Raw genomic sequence first — 17,241 nt, 5'->3', positions numbered from 1 at the left:
GAAATTCACAGATAATAGAGAACTGCTTTGCCCTGTCATCACTTAGTTTGCCACCAACTTATTGTCTTGGAGACCATTGTTAGGCATAAACAAGCATTAAGAGAAATGTTCACATCTAATGCTTGGAAAAACTCAAGGTTTAGGATGGTAAAATCAGGCCCTGCATATGATGTGAAGAAGATGATCTTAGGGAAAGAGTTTTGCCAGAAGGCCTCCGATATAATTAAAGTACAGGAACCCTCAGTGAAAGTTCTTAAATTAGTTAATGGTGATGAAAAATCAACCATGGGTTTCATATACAAGGCAATTGATAGGGCGAAGTTGGCCATTCAGAAAGATTGCCGGTTCTACAAAGATTATTGGAAAATTATTTATAACCAGTGGAGTTTTCAATTGCCCCAAGACTTGCACGCAGCTGGTAAGTGTAAAATTTCTAATTATTTCAACTTTTAAATTATGCATAGTTGCATTAAAACACTATTATCGATTAATATGTTTGTAAATTTAATTTTAGGATATTCTTTTAACCCCCAATATTCTTTATGGTACCCCACCTCTCCTAAGTTGCTAGAGAAATCATAGATAGGGTTTAAAAAGTGATAACCAAGCTAGTTCCCGATATAGATACTCAAATTCGATCCATTAATCAAGTAATTATTGGTTCTATTGAATAATGAATTATTTCAGTATTATGCAATACTTTCTATAATATATATTAATATGTTTCATTAATTAATTATACTTTACAATCATCCTTCTTTAGTTGCTGCTATATCGGGATCGGGATAAGACATTTGGAACTTCATTGGCTCAAAGGCCAGTGAAACAAACAAATCATGGTAAATATAGCTCAATAATGGATAAATGGATCTATTTTGTCATTTGTATGTTCAAATTTGACTTTTCAAAAATAAACTATATTGACATATGTCTTTCTTCAATTATTCATGCAACCGAATGGTGGATTCATTATCGCATGTGTGCTCTTAAGCTCCAACTAATAGCAATCAAAGTTCTTGGTCAGACCACATCAGCTTCAAACTGTGAGAGCATAATTAGAGCACCTTTAGCCTCATCCATACAAAAACAAGATATAGACTAAGTACATGAGACTACAAAAGCTTGTTTTCGTGCATTAAAACATGAGGTTAAAGTTAGGACATACACTGAGAAGAAGCCAACAGAAAATCAAAGATAGTTTCAACCCTATCAATTTGGACTATATTTTCAAAGAAGATGATCCTTTGAATCCATGGTTAGAGGAGAGAGAGGCGTCATTACTCGACAGTCAGGACAACTCAAATTGGTAAGATGAAGAGGTTGGTGGTACTGCAGAAGGAGATGATCAACCACCAATAAATGTGCATGATTCAAGTTCAAATCCTGAATGTACACAAAGTAAAGACAATCTTCGTTTGAGCCCACCAAGTGATGATGATGGTGGTAACAGTGCTAGTGCTGGGGCCAAGGGTGATGGTGGTGGTGGTGGTGGTGGTGATGGTGACGGTGCAAAATATGATTATGGGTATGATACAAGGACATCATTTGTAAGGGATACATATCCTCCTAGTTGTTATGGACTGCATGATATACCGAAAATTATGACTTGGCTATTCCTCTAGAGTACCAATCTTCACAACCCAAGAGGAGGAGAGCTACTAGTGGTGGCCCTAGTGGGAGGCATGGTGCACAAACTAGAAGAAGTCATCGACACTAAGATTGTGATTTTGTTGAAGAATCATATGGTGTGGTTCGTAGTTTTGGAGACTTCGGTTTAGATGATTCATCATCACAATCATATGGATCTCATGATAGCAGTTATTATCCAGCATATCCACCACCTCAAGCTCATGATATACCGAAAATCATATGGTGATGGTGGTGGTTGTGGTGATGGTGCAAAATATGATTATGGGTATGATACAGGGACATCATTTGTAGGGGATACATATCCTCCTAGTTGTTATGGACTGCATGATATACCGAAAATTATGACTTGGCTATTCCTCCAGAGTACCAATCTTCACAACCCAAGAGGAGGAGAGCTACTAGTGGTGGCCCTAGTGGGAGGCATGGTGCACAAACTAGAAGAAGTCATCGACACTGAGATTGTGATTCTGTTGAAGATTCATATGATGTGGTTCGTAGTTTTGGAGACTTTGGTTTAGATGATTCATCATCACAATCATATGGATCTCATGATAGCAGTTATTATCCAGCATATCCACCACCTCAAGCTCAACACTATGATCCATATCATGCGAATCATCCTTATCCTACTAGGTCCGTCTTCTTCTACACGCTACCCAGAGCAAGTCCCAGCCCCTACTTATGGATATTATTCAAGATATGGTCAAGGAGGAGATTATGCACCTCCTATATCAGTTGGATTTTCACCATAGTAGATTTTCAAGAACAACAATGAAATAACACAAACATGGGTATATTCAGCTATGTATTTCCACAAGTGTGGGGAGATAATTCCCAATCCCAATCTGAAAAAATAGGGATGCATATTATGAAGACCCTCCACATCATTCTTTTTGGTGGTGAAATGTGCTATGTTGTAAATTTATAATTTTGTATTCATATATTCAACTATTGATACCAATCATTTTTCAAATTCATGAATGTGTATATTGAGTATTGACTCATTTTTGGTAATTTTGTGTTTTTAATCAATTGATTCTTCATTTTAATTACATTTCTACATTTTTTTTACCCATTAAAGTACTGCAAACTATATTAAAAAAAAAAAATTGCCTTTCTTTGTAAACAGCGCACTAAAATTAATATAAAAATCATATTGCCTATTAAAAAACATTTGTATGTTGAATAAAAGCAGTCAAAAATCATTAAAAATCATGTATTAATGTATTTCATGCTTATTTTTCAATATTGGCATGGTTGTGCATGCCTGAAAAAAATTCACAACTGTTACGCCCGCTTCCCATTACGTAACACCCGCGTCCCACGACACCCATAACTGTTACATGACGTTACCCGCGACTGCAATTTAAAAGCATGGTTTTGGGGCTAGTTCTAGGGTTCGTTTTGCAAAATCAAAAGGGGTTCTAGAGATTCTGAAAGGGCAGCAACATCCAAGAATATTTCCAGCAACTGCCATGTTTCCCAATGATTCCTAGACTAGCATCTGACCTAAAATGGAGTGGTTGATCATTATACGGTGGCAAGTTTGCATAGGATGATTAGGTTTAGAGTTCAGTTGGCAGCCGGCTATGCACTTGGGGTCAGACCTTGCTTTGATACCATGCTGGAATATTAGGTAAATTGGAAGACCTAACTACAAAGATAGGCATCTCCCTCTATTTATATTTCAATTACATAATAATGACCCTTACTAACTCACACATACTAACATAACAATAGCACATATTAATAATGATAAATGACCAAAATAACCAGTAACATGAACAAAAGATAATCTAATAAGATGACGCACCAACATCACCATTCCACCTCAATATCCATCCAAAACTGAATCCTATAACCATTATCCACTCTAAACAAAGTAAGAAGAAAGGAAAAAATGAGCAACCTGGGGAGAAAAAAACTATCACGGGCTCACATAAGAAACATTGCCACTTCCTCTGATATCCGACCCATTGCAATGAAACTCCATACTTTTGATAGTCTTGTTCCATAGGAAACCAATAGCTATAAAAGGAACCTACATAACCATATTCCAATAAAGAGATGTTTTTAGATGCCATGTTACCAATCCCAACCCACCCCCCAAAAAAAAAAACCAAACTTAGATCTCCTAACCACATCCCAACTAAAAACTTCATCCCTCTTATTCTAACCCCTACTAGACCAAAGAAAATATCTTACAAGCCTCTCAAAAACTCCCACTCCACTCATGTGAACTCTAAAAAGAGATAAAACTATATGGGAATGTTAGAAAGGGAACACTTGTTTATGGCCTTAGTGCCTTGCTATCAACACTAGGTGTCATCTTTCTTAGGAATCAAAAAGCAAAAGGATGACACATTGAGTACGACTATCCCTTGTCGTAATCCCTCTATTTATGTGTTCATCTCAACACAACCCTAGAGTTCAACCCATAATGTGAGAGATTTAGCAATGGACCAAGCACAAAGTTAATAGCAGCATGTCGGATGTCACAAGAGGAAACCCATTGGCCATTTCCTTATGTGTAACATCCTAAATCCCTAAAACTCACTTAACTGAGTAATCTCAAGAGGTTGAGTCTCCTTAGATTCAAAGGCAAACTCAAAATTCCCTCTTGCCAAGGCCAACACAAACCTAGAGTCTTCATAGGCAGGATGTTGCATAATATCTTCACAAAATACTCACTCATTCAAATGGGTACCATGCAACACCTAAAACTTCCAAAGATGTCTTATCTACCCAAGCAACTCTATAAGGACATAGGGACTAGAAATTGAAATTCAGCCTCTTCAAGACTAAGTTTAACACTGCACATTCATGGATTTACCCCTATCTATGACAAGTTTGTATGCTTTTATCTCCACATTAATGGAAGATCCTAGAGCACTTCCGTACCTTATAGCCTACCAAAGTAGCCATTACGCATCTTATGACATTAATGTGAGCATTACAAACTTAGTCTTTTCACACTCCTTCTTAGAGTTAGGTGGGTCTAAAGGCTCATAGACATATAATCATAATTACTGTCCAAAATTAAAAGATTTTATTTGGATTTTGGTTCTTGAAAGAATTAATACTGGTGATATGCTTCAAAAGAGAAGGCATAACAAGGCCCTATCACTGGATGTTTGTGTCCTTTGTATGAGGAGTGGGGAGACGTGCTCATATCTACTTCTTCATTGCCCCTTTAGTTGGGTTGTCTAGAATAAACTATTTGGTATATTTGGTGAGGACTGGATTTGTCCCTCCACCTTGAATGCTTTTTGTACCATCATTTTTAAGGGTTTTGGAGAGAAGGGCAGGATAGGAAGGCTTTGTGGTGATGCACTATTATGGTTGTTATTTGGTGTGTCTAGTTGGAGAGGAGCACTAGAATTTTCGAAGGGGTGGCTACTACTAAAACTTGCTTTAGGGAGTAAATTATCTTGTGTCACTGTGGGTGTCAACTAATAGCTTTTTCCGTCATGTTTCTTTGGAAGACCTGTAGCAAAACTAATTGACTTTGTGTCATTGATTTGGCTTTCAGTTTATGATGAATTTTCTTGTAATTTATTGTTATTGATGTAAAGGGAGTATTTCTTATTCTCCCATGTCCTTTTTTTTTTCTTTTCCCTTTCTTTTTTTGATGTACATTCTTCTCTCTTCTAAGAAATTTCTTTGTTTATCAAAAAATATCTATAATTATGATTATTGTCATTGTCTTAAGAGTTCCTCATCTTTACACTCTATGGTGAGGGAACCACCGTGAGGGAACTATACAGCTATGACCCATAGCATGACATTGAAGTCACATAATGGATTAATTGGTCGAGACTTGAGAGCTGACCCACTATCCCTATAAGTGGTAGGATGTTGATTGATACTTTGTCTAGTTATTGATTAGGTTTGTAAGGACACAACGGGAACAAATTGAGCCTACAAACTCCCTGCAATCCTATCAAAGGACATAAACCTAGGTTGATCGACTCCTTGAATCTGCGAATTTAATCTCTTTTGCACCGAAGTAATATGATATATTTAACTCCAATACCTTATGACAGGCATCCTCTAAAGACACGAGTTAGTACAATGAAACTGTTCATGTCAACTCATTCATCATTCTGCAAACAAAATTAGACACAATATTTCTTGGCCCATTAGAAAAATCAAAATGCAATATCATATCCTCAAAATACGTTATGTAATATTAATTATTTAATAGTTAACTCCTAAAATATATGCATTATGTAGAAGCATATTTCTCTCGTAGTTTAAGCATCATCTCCTCCTACTACACAATGAGTGGTCCATCCACAAACTATATGTCATGCTAACATTCTGTGCTACAACTTAGGATAGCCTTATTTGCAAACCAAACTTGAGACTTGTTGGTCATGCCATACCATTCAAAGTAGTCTTCCAACTCCGACAACCAATCTAAAAGGCAGCAGGATCTAGCCTAGCATTATAGGAAGCCACATCAAACATAGCCTTCTTTGTAATATCATTAGTGTACTCTCACTTAGGTTGAGTTTGAGCATAAGCCACATGTTGGCATCTAACCGTCCTACCAAACCAAACCCATTAGCACCCCAGTAAATGGTTAAAGGACATGTGATAGTTGCATTTGACGAGCAACGTGTCCCCTTTTTTCATAATTTAGCGAAGCTTTGCTACAATTGGTTAACCAAAAACTTAGTTGTGTGAATATCTTCTACAAGGATTTGGTCTTTTTTGAAAGACTCAATTTCTTTCTCATCAGAAAAGTGGGCATCTTTTAAGCTTCCAACAATCATGATGGGAGGAGATAAACGCACAAAGGCATGTTATATTGATATTAGACTTGAGTCTTGAGACAACTCAAGCACTTACAAATATCATTGCTACTCATGATCAAAATAAGAATAAATGGGTGCTTATGGATGGGTGTACTTGGGCTAGATGCAATTCTGACAAGTGCAGCATTTGGGTTAGGTGCAATTCTTACAAGTACAACAATCTTTTGGGGTAAGAAGGAATTACAAAGGAAGGCACAATGAATAAAGGTCAAGTCATAAACTAACAATAAAACCAAGCGCTACTTACAATTCTTAAAGCCGTTACTCATACTTGTTTGCAAAGTTTCAAAGCCTACCGAGTGCCAAAACATTTAGATTGATAAACCGCAACATTTAAAGATTAATTTCGAGTTTGTTAATGAGCTCGCAAAAGCTAGCACAAAGAAACAAGGCAAGGATTTGTTGAGAAGAAGTTAAATTACCACAAACCAGATGATGTGAAAATGAGAAAATAATTTGTTGAATTAAGAAAGCTCAATTTTTTCCTTTTTTTGTTGGTTTTTTTTTTGGAAAAATTGAACTGGATCTAACTTCTGTTATGGAAAAACAGGGTTGATACTGCTTTGTTATGGATGATTTGAACCCAACTAATAGTTTGGGCTCGGGCTGGATAAAGGATTATCTGGAGAAGTTGAATCTGGGTATAGTTTTCCTTGTGTATTGCCTCACAGTTTGGGCTTAGGGGGTGGAGATTCAATCAGTTTAAAATAAAATCTGGGTGGACGCTGCTGGGTTAGAGTTGAGCTGAAGAGAGATTTAGGTTTGAAGCCCTGTTTGCAACAAAATGGGAGGTGAAAGGCATTGAGAATGTTTAGCGAACTGGAAAACCTAATAACAGGATTGGTCTCCCTCGCTATTTAAGCCTTACAATAATATTCAAACATCCCTAATGTCTTGAGCTTAAATGTTCAACCTACTCTCTCATGGTACATATTTATCAAATGTGGCTAGAAAGAATAAAGGGCAAAAATGGCAATGCCTTGTTATAAAGAAACAATGTAAGGAGAAAAAGACATACCAAATTTGTAAGCTGCTTTGAGACACGTCCCAGCTCTCTCTGCAATTAAAATTCACCATGTCTCATCAGGATTTTTTATGTTTTTTTCCCTAAAATATGACTTTGTTTACGTAGCTCGAATGACCAACTAATAAATTTCCTCAGATTTATCAAAGTTTAAAAAAAATCACTAGAAAAGATTCTAAGCACTTGTAAAACTGCAAATATCATTAGCATAATATTAAAACTATATATAAAATAAGTTAAATAACAATCGTTTGGCTGATGAGAAAATGGAGGAAAAGAAAAGGTAGCAGAAATTTGGTTGTTACATACCTACTTTTGTTTCTTAGAAAATTAGAAGCGTGCATGTACATGTTTGTGTATGTGCAAACATGAATATACATCCACATCACATACACAGATACACACACTTAGGTGTGTGCGGGTGCAGCCCTGCGCCTAAGTTTACATGAATCCACATAGTGGTACCATGTAAAAGGCCCGGTTAAATGTCTCAGATGAAGCAAGAATAAAAATTTTGCTCGTGAGCACAAAAGAAGTTAAAGTGAACGGTCTCTTAAAATCAAGCAAACTAGTTCTGTTTAGCTTCTATGAAACTTAAAAAGAACATATTTAATGTCTTAATTGATTAGTTTTCGTAGATAAAACCGTACCAATGAAAATTTTGTAATGCCTCAACCCTTTCTGTCTTTCTTTCCTCTTGAATTTTCTCATCTCCCCACAGTTTCTCAAAAGCAAGACAAAGCACAGAAGAAAACCAAAAAAAAAAAAAAGGCAATAACGAAACCCAACCTTCAATCCGTCGATTTCGAGTTCTTTGGCACTTCCACTACGAATGTACGGAACTGGCGTGACAACGGCGCCAGCAATGCCATTTGAAGAGTGATCGAAAGGCTTGTGGTTTGGAATTCTCTGAGACAGTTCTCGAGGAGGCGAGTAGCTAATGGAGTCGTGAGAGGGAACAACATAAGGTGGTGGTGGTGGTGGTGGTAACAGTGACGGCGGCTGCGGCGGAAGGAGTAGGTGTGATGGATGAGAAAAAGCGGTGGTCGCAGGGTGGGGCTGAGAAGGTGGTGCGGTGGAGGAGAGAGCAAGTTCTTCAACGTGTATGAGTTGGTCCAGGAAATCAGCATCCCATTCTTCGAAACCTCCCTCGCTCATCTCTCTCTCTCCCGTGCGTTGCTCCGAGTCTGAATCTCCAAAACATATTTTATATGCTCATTTTTAAAAAATTTTACTTTTTTATGTTTAGATGTAGGCCGAGAAACACAAAGAATAATAAATAAATAAATAGAAAATTTTTTGGTTCTAAACATCATTAATGAATTAAAAATAATTTTTAATATAGAGAAAAAATGCAAGAGAAAAAAAATTATTTCTCTTTAGTTTTCTTCTTTTTCTTTTCTTAAACAAAGTTTTTCATCTAAGTGATGCTCTTTAATTTTATATTATGAATAAACAAGTGAAATCCATCCTTATTCACAATTTTTATACTTTTAACAATATCTAAAAACTTTGTCAAGTTTTTTTCCATTTTAATATTATTTTATAATAAAATATTAAATAATATTTCGTTTGAGAAAAATTTTTCCGTTTTGAGACTTACATAATCTCACAGTTTGGTCTTGTAAGATTTAAACAAATCTCGTAGGATCAAGTTATGAGATTTGTAAGGGAAGCTGAAAGATTAAAAAATAAATTAATATTTATATACCTTTTAAAAAATTAATATAAAAAATAAAAATAAATTAATTAATGTTTCCATAATTATAATTGTTTTTCATAATTACCTTCTTCGATATGTAAAGTTAAAGCCAAAAATCTAAAATATTTATAGAAGAAAAAAATACATTTTCCAACTTTTCTATATTTTGAATAATTTGAAAACAATGTGACATTTTTGTAAATATTTGAAAATTTAAAAATAAAAAATAAAACTATTTTCACAAGTGAATAGTGATAATTCTTTTTTAAAAAATTGTAGTTCATTTATTTTTAATAAAAAATTAGCTACACTTTATCGCGTTATAAAGTATTTGTCACTCTAGCAAAGAAAAAGTGAATATATCTATCCAATTCTATTAGCTATTTTAAAATTTTTTAAAATTATGAGTTTTTGTTTTAACTTCAAAGCAAGTTTTAATTATTATTTTTATAGTTAATACATTTCATATTGTTATTTTTTAATTAAAAATAATATATGCACATCTTTTAAATTTGTGTTAAATTTGGTACCATTATTAATATTAAATCCCAAAATGATTAAATGGTAGTATTGTCAAAGAATTTCAACATATATATTGCGAATATATATATATAAGCTACATATTAACATGCCCAAACAACAAGCTGAAATTTTGACAAGTTGAATAATAATTAGACATTTTATACTTAGAATGTAAATTAAAAGCATGAAAATGGAATGCAAAATGAGAAAAAATGGACACCAATAATATATACAAATAAATTAAATACAAACTTCAAACTCAGAATGTCAATTCAATATAATTCATTTTAAATTAAAATCCAATCAATAATTCATTTTTTTCTAATACCAAATTTAAAACACTAGATTACAGCATACTTGTCAATTAAATTACACATAACACATATAACAAATGAAAGGAAGTAAAATACTAACAAAAAAAACCCTAACTTCAAATTTAGGGGTTTCCAAATGATGCCTTCAATCAGCAAATTGAAGGTGTTACGTACTAATTTATGAGCCACACTAACGATTTTATTAATCAATCTAACAAATTCATCAATCAAAAAAATAAATTTCAATTCAAAAGTAAATGAGCAAGTTTCAAAATGAACTTACCCAATCTCCCCTTTTTATATCTTCCTCCTCAATATTCACGAGCAACGTTCGGCAAGCAACGGTCACCAGCCAATCGTCCGGCCTCTACCCTTTGCGCTCTGCTCTGCATTCGGCGAGCAACGGTCACCTGCCAATCATCCGGTCACCTGCCAGTCTCCTCCTTTTTGGTCTCTCTACTCTCTCTGCTCTCTGTTCGCGCAAAAAATTGAAGGAGAATGGCACTTAAAGGGTTAAAGCAAATCTCGCAGAACCAAGCTACAAGATTTGTCACGCGTCAGCTAACGGTTATTTCCCTTATAAATCTCGCAGCTTAATCCTACGAAATTTGCTTCAGCCCTTGCCATGTGTCAGCTCACAGTTCATTTCCCCTACAAATCTCGCAGTTTGGTCTTGCAAAATTTGTTTCAGCCCTTGCCACGCTTCAGTTCATGATTTGTTTTCCCTACAAATCTCGCAGGACCAAGCTGTGAGATTACGTAAGCGTCAAAATGAGAAAATTTTTCCCAAACAAAGTATTATTTAATATTTTATTATAAAATAATATTAAAATGAGAAAAAACTCAGACTTTGTCACTTTATAAAATTAAGAGTAAAAGATACTGACACCCTCTGAAGTTTGACAAAAAGATAATGAATGACATCCCCTAAGGTTTCAAAAATTTCAAGAACCTCCATTAAAGTTTTAAAAGTTCCAAGAACCTCCCCTGAGATTTAATAAAAAGACACAAACTTGCCCTTGTATTTGACAAAAAAAAATATTTTTTTTAGAGAAAATTTATCTCTTTTTGGCAAACCTCATAAAAGGTCTTTATAATTCTTAAAACCTCAAGGGAGGTTCCTGAAATTCTTGAAACCTCAGGGAAGGTCTCTATTTTTTTGTCAAACCTAAAGAGACGTGAGTGTCTTTTACCCTACAATTAATGATAAAAGATTTTTTTGCCATTAATTAAAAGTATTTTTTTTCTTACAATTGCTTGTCAAAGTCAATTTTCATGCGAATATGACATGACAAAAATTGGATAGAGGGATAATGATCTATGAAAAGAGAAATGAATTTGGAAGTCTAGTTATGTGTAAGGAAAGTATTAGATATCTTATGAGAACCTTTCTAAAAAAACGATTGTTGTCCTATAGTGAAACAAAATTGAAAAGGAAACGAAAAGAAGGGAAGGATGGAATCTCTACTTTATGCACCCAAACCTAACACCAATAATGCTAGTATAGTTTCAAGATGAAATGGTTTGCTCACAAGGAATTCGTTGTTAGCCCTAATGCTTTAAATGGAATGAACTCAAGAAAAAGGAAGAAATAGGGTATGTTCCCCTTATGCGCCCAAATCAAATGGCAATGATTGTGTGATATGGGATGGAAGTGATAGCCTACTACCTTTACTTGTTCCTTTTAACATTATCTCTCTCACGCATGTTTCTCCTCCATGTAGAGCCATTGCTACTTTTACTAGTCATAGCTAGCAAAGGTGACCACTGCCAGGACTCCCAAGAATTCAATTATGGGTTTCTTCGATGAGGTTCTCCTCACTCTTTATTCCTCCTAAATGACTTGGTCTTTCTCTCTTTTCTTTTTCTCTATCCCTCTCTCTTTCTATCTTTCTATCATTTCCCTCTTTTATGGTTCTATCTCTCTCTCCATTTTCTGTAGGTCACCTCCGAGTATCCATTATTGTAGCGGCTATGGGTGTTTTTATGGCAACCCCTTTCTGTCCTCATTTTTTCACCTTAACTCACTCTCTCTCTCTCTCTCTCTCTCTCTCTCTCTCTCTCTCTCTCTCTCTCTCTCTCTCTCTCTCTCTCTCTCATTTATTCTCTTACTTCTTCTTCATTCTAACTCTTTCTATTCCTATCTTTAAAATCCTCTCTCCAGGTTCCTCTATTATCTAACTCGCCATGGTGGTAGTGCTATATATGGGCTTGCCCTACACATGTCAAAAAATTTTCAGGACCTCTCCTTCCTTCATCTTATCTAGTTTCTCTATACTTTCTCCTTATCTAGCTCAACCAACAAAATGAAAACCAATGAAATAATCATAAACAAAAAAAAAAAAAAGGCTTGAGCAACCATCAAGGCATGTTGGTGATTTTCATATAGATGCTAACTTGAAGCTAAAATATCATTATATGATAGTAATCAAACATCTTATAGCATGTTTAAGCTCTATTATCAAGATAACATGAATAAGAAGATGAAAGGAGGCATAAGTTTTCACAATAATCACAAATCCACAAATCAAGACAAGTAACTCAGCATACTAACAAATCATGGAAGGGATGAAACATCAATAATCAATAAAGTTAAGAAAGGATGTACCTTACAAGGAATAAGATGGAGCAAATAAAGAAAACCATAGAATATAAAGCCTCTTGTGCACAACGGATCCTTAAAACAGGAGTCTCTTCTTCTCCAAAATCTACACGAGTAGGTGTTTCTTCCTTGTATTTGAGCCTCCAAGATTATATGTATATCGATTCCTTGTTCTCTCCTAAAGACTCAACATAAGTCCCCCATTCTTGATCTCACCAAGATTAACGCAAGCTCTTCCAATAATGAATGTGCCTCCTCCTCCCCTATTTAAACCTCCACCTAGCCTCCTTATTTACAAAATAGGGGGCTAGGGTTTGGCAAAAATCCTTAATTCCAAGAGTAATGAGGTAAGAAAATTGCCACCTTGTCTTCTAGAGTGATTGGAACCCAGCAAAATCTATTCCAAGCATGAAATACTTCAAATAGATTTAAGGGTAACCATTAATTCACAAAAGTGACACCCCTAACTTCATCCATCATGAATTTAAAAAGGTTAGAATTTTCCTAAAAAAGACCTTGGACCCCTCAAAAGCACACAAACATGAGTATTCTAAATTTTTAAGAAAAAACCAAATTGAAATAACATTAGGTCAAAAGTAGGCATTGACACTACTTTTCTAATTAAATCAACTACTTGCAAATACTCTACTACTCAAATTAAAATGCTTTCAACTTCCACTTATTTTCTTTAAAATTAATTTTTTTCAATTTTTTTTTAAAAGTAAAGAGTTCTATGTGCGTGCTCGCCACTAGTATTTTACAATTTTTTGTGCATGAACATAAAACATGTGCATAGGTAAGTGCATAAGTGTGTCATAAGTGCTTACACATTTCTGTATTAGACTTGATTGTTAGATAAGTTGATTGGGTCAGGTTAGAGTTAAGAGACATGGGGTCAAACTAGAATATAATTTCTCCTAACTCGCCTTATTGTATTTTAAAATATTTAGAAAAAGTAAACTTGTTTTAAATTCTTAAAATGTAAAAATGTTGCTACTTTTCTAGTTGTTTCAAATTGAAACTCGCATTTGTTTGTCTCTTGGACAATGGAGAGGTTTCCCTCATTTATATATACTTACTAACTAGAATAGATATTTTCCAATGTTGTGCTTGAGCGTGGGTCTTAGGGAACTCATATCACATGCTCACCACCACGCCCTATGATTAAGTGTTAAATATCGCATAATTAGGTGTTTAAATGTGTTTATTTGTTATTGCAAATCTGATTAAATGTCCAAGTTATGCACATCATTTTAATGGAGCTTTATTTATAACATTAGGATTTTTATTATCCTATTTTTGCCCATAAATTTACGAACACTTGTGCTTAATTATTGCAGGACATTTTCGGGAATTAAAAGAGAAACGAAAAAATGGCAATTGAAAGGCAACCGGTATATGGCCGTGCACAAAGGAGAGGAGAACCATGCGCCTACCAAGGAAAAGGGAGAGACTCTCCATCGGGCCAAGGGGGGGGGTTTTTTTTCAACTTTTTGTCTTTTTCTTTTCTTCTTCTCTTCCTTTCTTCATTTGCCTTTAGTCCTTTACTTTTATTATCATTTATTTTTATTTTTTGCAATGATTTATTATTATTTTAAATTTGCCCAAAAATTTAGGAATGCAAACATGTTAGGCTGGAATCTATCTTGAGATTTAAGGAGTAACCCGTGGATGTTTTGGGTTGGATTTTCTCCTATTTCCTAGAACTTTGATGTTTATTTTAATGGATTGTATTTCGCTTTATATTTAAAAAATATTAAAATACTCTGTTCCAGGTTTTGATTAGTTGTAAACATGAAGACACAGTTGATATTTGAACTACTAACAGGATTTTAATAGTTCCTTGCAAATTTTCTGTTTTGATTATTGATCAGTTGTAGACGTGAAAACATAACTGATGCTTGAACTAGTAATATTGAATTTGTTATACAATCTGTTGAGTACTTTGTATTATACTGAAATTGCAGGCTTGAATGTTATATTATTTGATCATGATCTCCAGGAATGGGTAAGTGATTGAGAGAATAAGAACTTAGAGGAATATCCATTACCAAATCAGAAACGGGTGAAACTTGCGTCTCAAGTATTTAATTAATTGTTTCTTTTAATTGCAATTTAATTTCTACGTATTCCCTTTGAGTTATTTAGTTTTTTGTAATTTTAGACCCTTAGATTCATCACCATCTTCAAATCATATTTGTGCGTGAACCTCACTATTTTTATCTTTCATTTTTCTAATTTTTGTTTTAACCTGTTAGTTAATTATTCGTTTTAGGAATCCTTGTCACCATAAATAATTAATTAATTTCATGGATTATAATTGAAACATTAATGCTTACATATTTCCCGTTGTCCCCGTGAATTCGATCCTGAGACTCACCCTTGTACTTTGACAACTTCTACACTTGGAAGTCAAAAGTAATAAAATTAGCTGATCAATTTTTTGGCGAGGAACACTTTAATCCACCCCATCCCATGCACACAAATCTTCCCTTGATTTTTTTTTTTTATACTTAGGTTTTTAAATTTTACCATAACTACTGTGTTATCAAACTTTGATCCTCGAAGGCTACTTGCAAGAGGGGGTGACTTAGGTTTAAATTAAGAAATTAGCACAAATAAAAAAAATAAGCAATTTAACACAAATATGAGAGTAATAAGAAAAGGTTAAAGGATATGGAGATGTAAAATCTTTGTTTGGCTTACTCAAATCCACATCCACTTTGTCGAGCCTTAACTACCTTGAGGCTCTACTATTTCAAATCTTATTACACTTCCCTTGCTTCACAAAGCCATAGATGCTACACTTTGTAAAGAAGTATGTAATACACTAAGAATCCTCTTTACAAGCAAAGCACTAACAATGGATCAAAACTCTCAAGATGAAATATCAATATAATGGCACAAGAAGGTTTTTATGTTTCTCTCTTTTGAAAGAAAGCAAGCAAAGAAGAGTTTGATGAGAGAAGACAACAAAAAAACTTGAGTTTATGTTTGCCAAATGTCTTAGTTGTTGTGTGTTGGGCTTAAGAGAGCATATATATCTATACACGCGCACGCGCGCGCACACACACACACACACACACACACACATATGTATAAGGTTACTGATTTTTGCCAATTAACACGTGTGAGACACAACAATTGATCAAGTTGATTCATCACTAGCTATTAATGTCTAGAAGTGACTGTTAGTCTCCCTGGAAAGTAGGATCAATTGACATATCCAAGAGATCAATTGATCATTCCTAGTAGTTTTGCCCAAAATTGTATATTTTTGTTATTTTCCCCTTTGTGGGTCTTAATAAGATAACTCCCATGGAGTCCAAGTACATTTACAATACAATGACAAATTTAAAATAAATTTACAATAGAAATTCAAAATAAAACGCCCTTCAAGCTTCTCCAAAAATTTCCATGACAAATGCAAGATAACTCCTATGTAATCCAAGTACATTTACAATGTAATGACAAGTTTAAAACACAATTACAATACAAATTCGAAATAAATGCCCTTCAAGCTTCACAAAAAATTTCCATTTTTGATGATTTAGACTTTGTTTAACATAAAACTCAACTTCAAGTCACTACTCACTAGAGTTTGTTATCATGAAATTTTGGACAGAATGCACTTGTGGTAATGAACTACTGACTAAAATCAGTAACATTACTAAACTTTTAATTTGTGCATGAAGGTTAATCACTTACCAAAACATCACAATGTCCATCGTTTTGTCCAATAGAAATGTCCCTTGTATGAGGAAAGACTCCTCAAATCAAGCTCCCAATCACAAGTCCTGATTTATAGGCTAACATTATGTTTGTAATAAATATCAAATATTCAATGCTGTAAATGTGAAGCTTGATTTTAGTTCTCTTGCCTAAAATAGAGTTTGTTTACGTGTATATATGCTGATACAATAAAGTGAAAATGTGTGGAAGATTTTTTCATTGACAGCAATAAGAATCTTTGTTCATATTTCTCAAAACTTCATCATGGTATTAGTAGAGCCAACCTCCATCAAACCTTCGATCCCTTCCTCTGACATTGCCCATAACCCGATTGCAACCCCACCATCTCCAACAGACATTCCCCTTATTGCTCTCAATATCACCGCTCAGATCAACGTAAAATTCACTCCTTCCACCTTTCCTTAATGGCGTGCCCAGTTCAGAGCACTGCTCATTGGATATAATATCCTTGATTATGTTATGGACGATAAGCCCTGCTCTAAGCCCAATGATCCCTCCACTTATGCTCATCAAAGAACACACTGGATAAGACAAGATAAGCTTATCCTCAGTTCCATTCTAGCCTCTACGACTTCATCTCCATTGCCAAAACCTCCCAAGAAGCATGGCAAAAATTACACACAATGTATGCAAGCAAGTCTCAGACTAGGACAATGCAACTTAAGGAGGAACTTACTCTGATAAAAAAGGGAAATCAGTCAATTCAAGAGTACCTCCACACAGTCAAGTCTCTCGCAGATGCAATCTCCCTCATCAATAATCCAATCTTTGACGATGATCTAACACTTCACATCCTCAACGGTCTGGATGCTGATTTTCATGAGATCGCGACTCCTATTCGTGCTTGAGAA

General features: G+C 34.7%; 1 protein-coding gene across 3 annotated transcripts in view; it reads right to left on the bottom strand.

Annotated features, from left to right (window-relative positions):
- Positions 1–8,719, bottom strand: part of LOC131164521 (protein SENSITIVE TO UV 2) — a 70,597-nt gene extending 61,878 nt beyond the window's left edge. For 2 of the 3 annotated variants that reach the window (XM_058121782.1, XM_058121783.1), the window contains exons 1-2: positions 8,287–8,719; positions 7,492–7,530 (exon numbers count right to left, since the gene is read on the bottom strand). In XM_058121782.1, coding sequence (XP_057977765.1) covers positions 7,492–7,530; positions 8,287–8,655 — 408 coding nt within the window. In that variant the 5' untranslated portion in view covers positions 8,656–8,719. The remainder of the gene's footprint in view (positions 1–7,491; positions 7,531–8,286) is intronic. The other variant, XM_058121785.1, reaches the window with a different exon arrangement.
- Positions 8,720–17,241: the final 8,522 nt, after the last annotated feature.

This window comes from Malania oleifera, chromosome 9, assembly GCF_029873635.1.
Source record: "Malania oleifera isolate guangnan ecotype guangnan chromosome 9, ASM2987363v1, whole genome shotgun sequence".
NCBI classification, from domain to species: Eukaryota; Viridiplantae; Streptophyta; class Magnoliopsida; order Santalales; family Ximeniaceae; genus Malania; species Malania oleifera.
The sequence above is the reverse complement of the archived record's forward strand: the minus strand, read 5'-3'. Positions and strand labels throughout refer to the sequence as shown.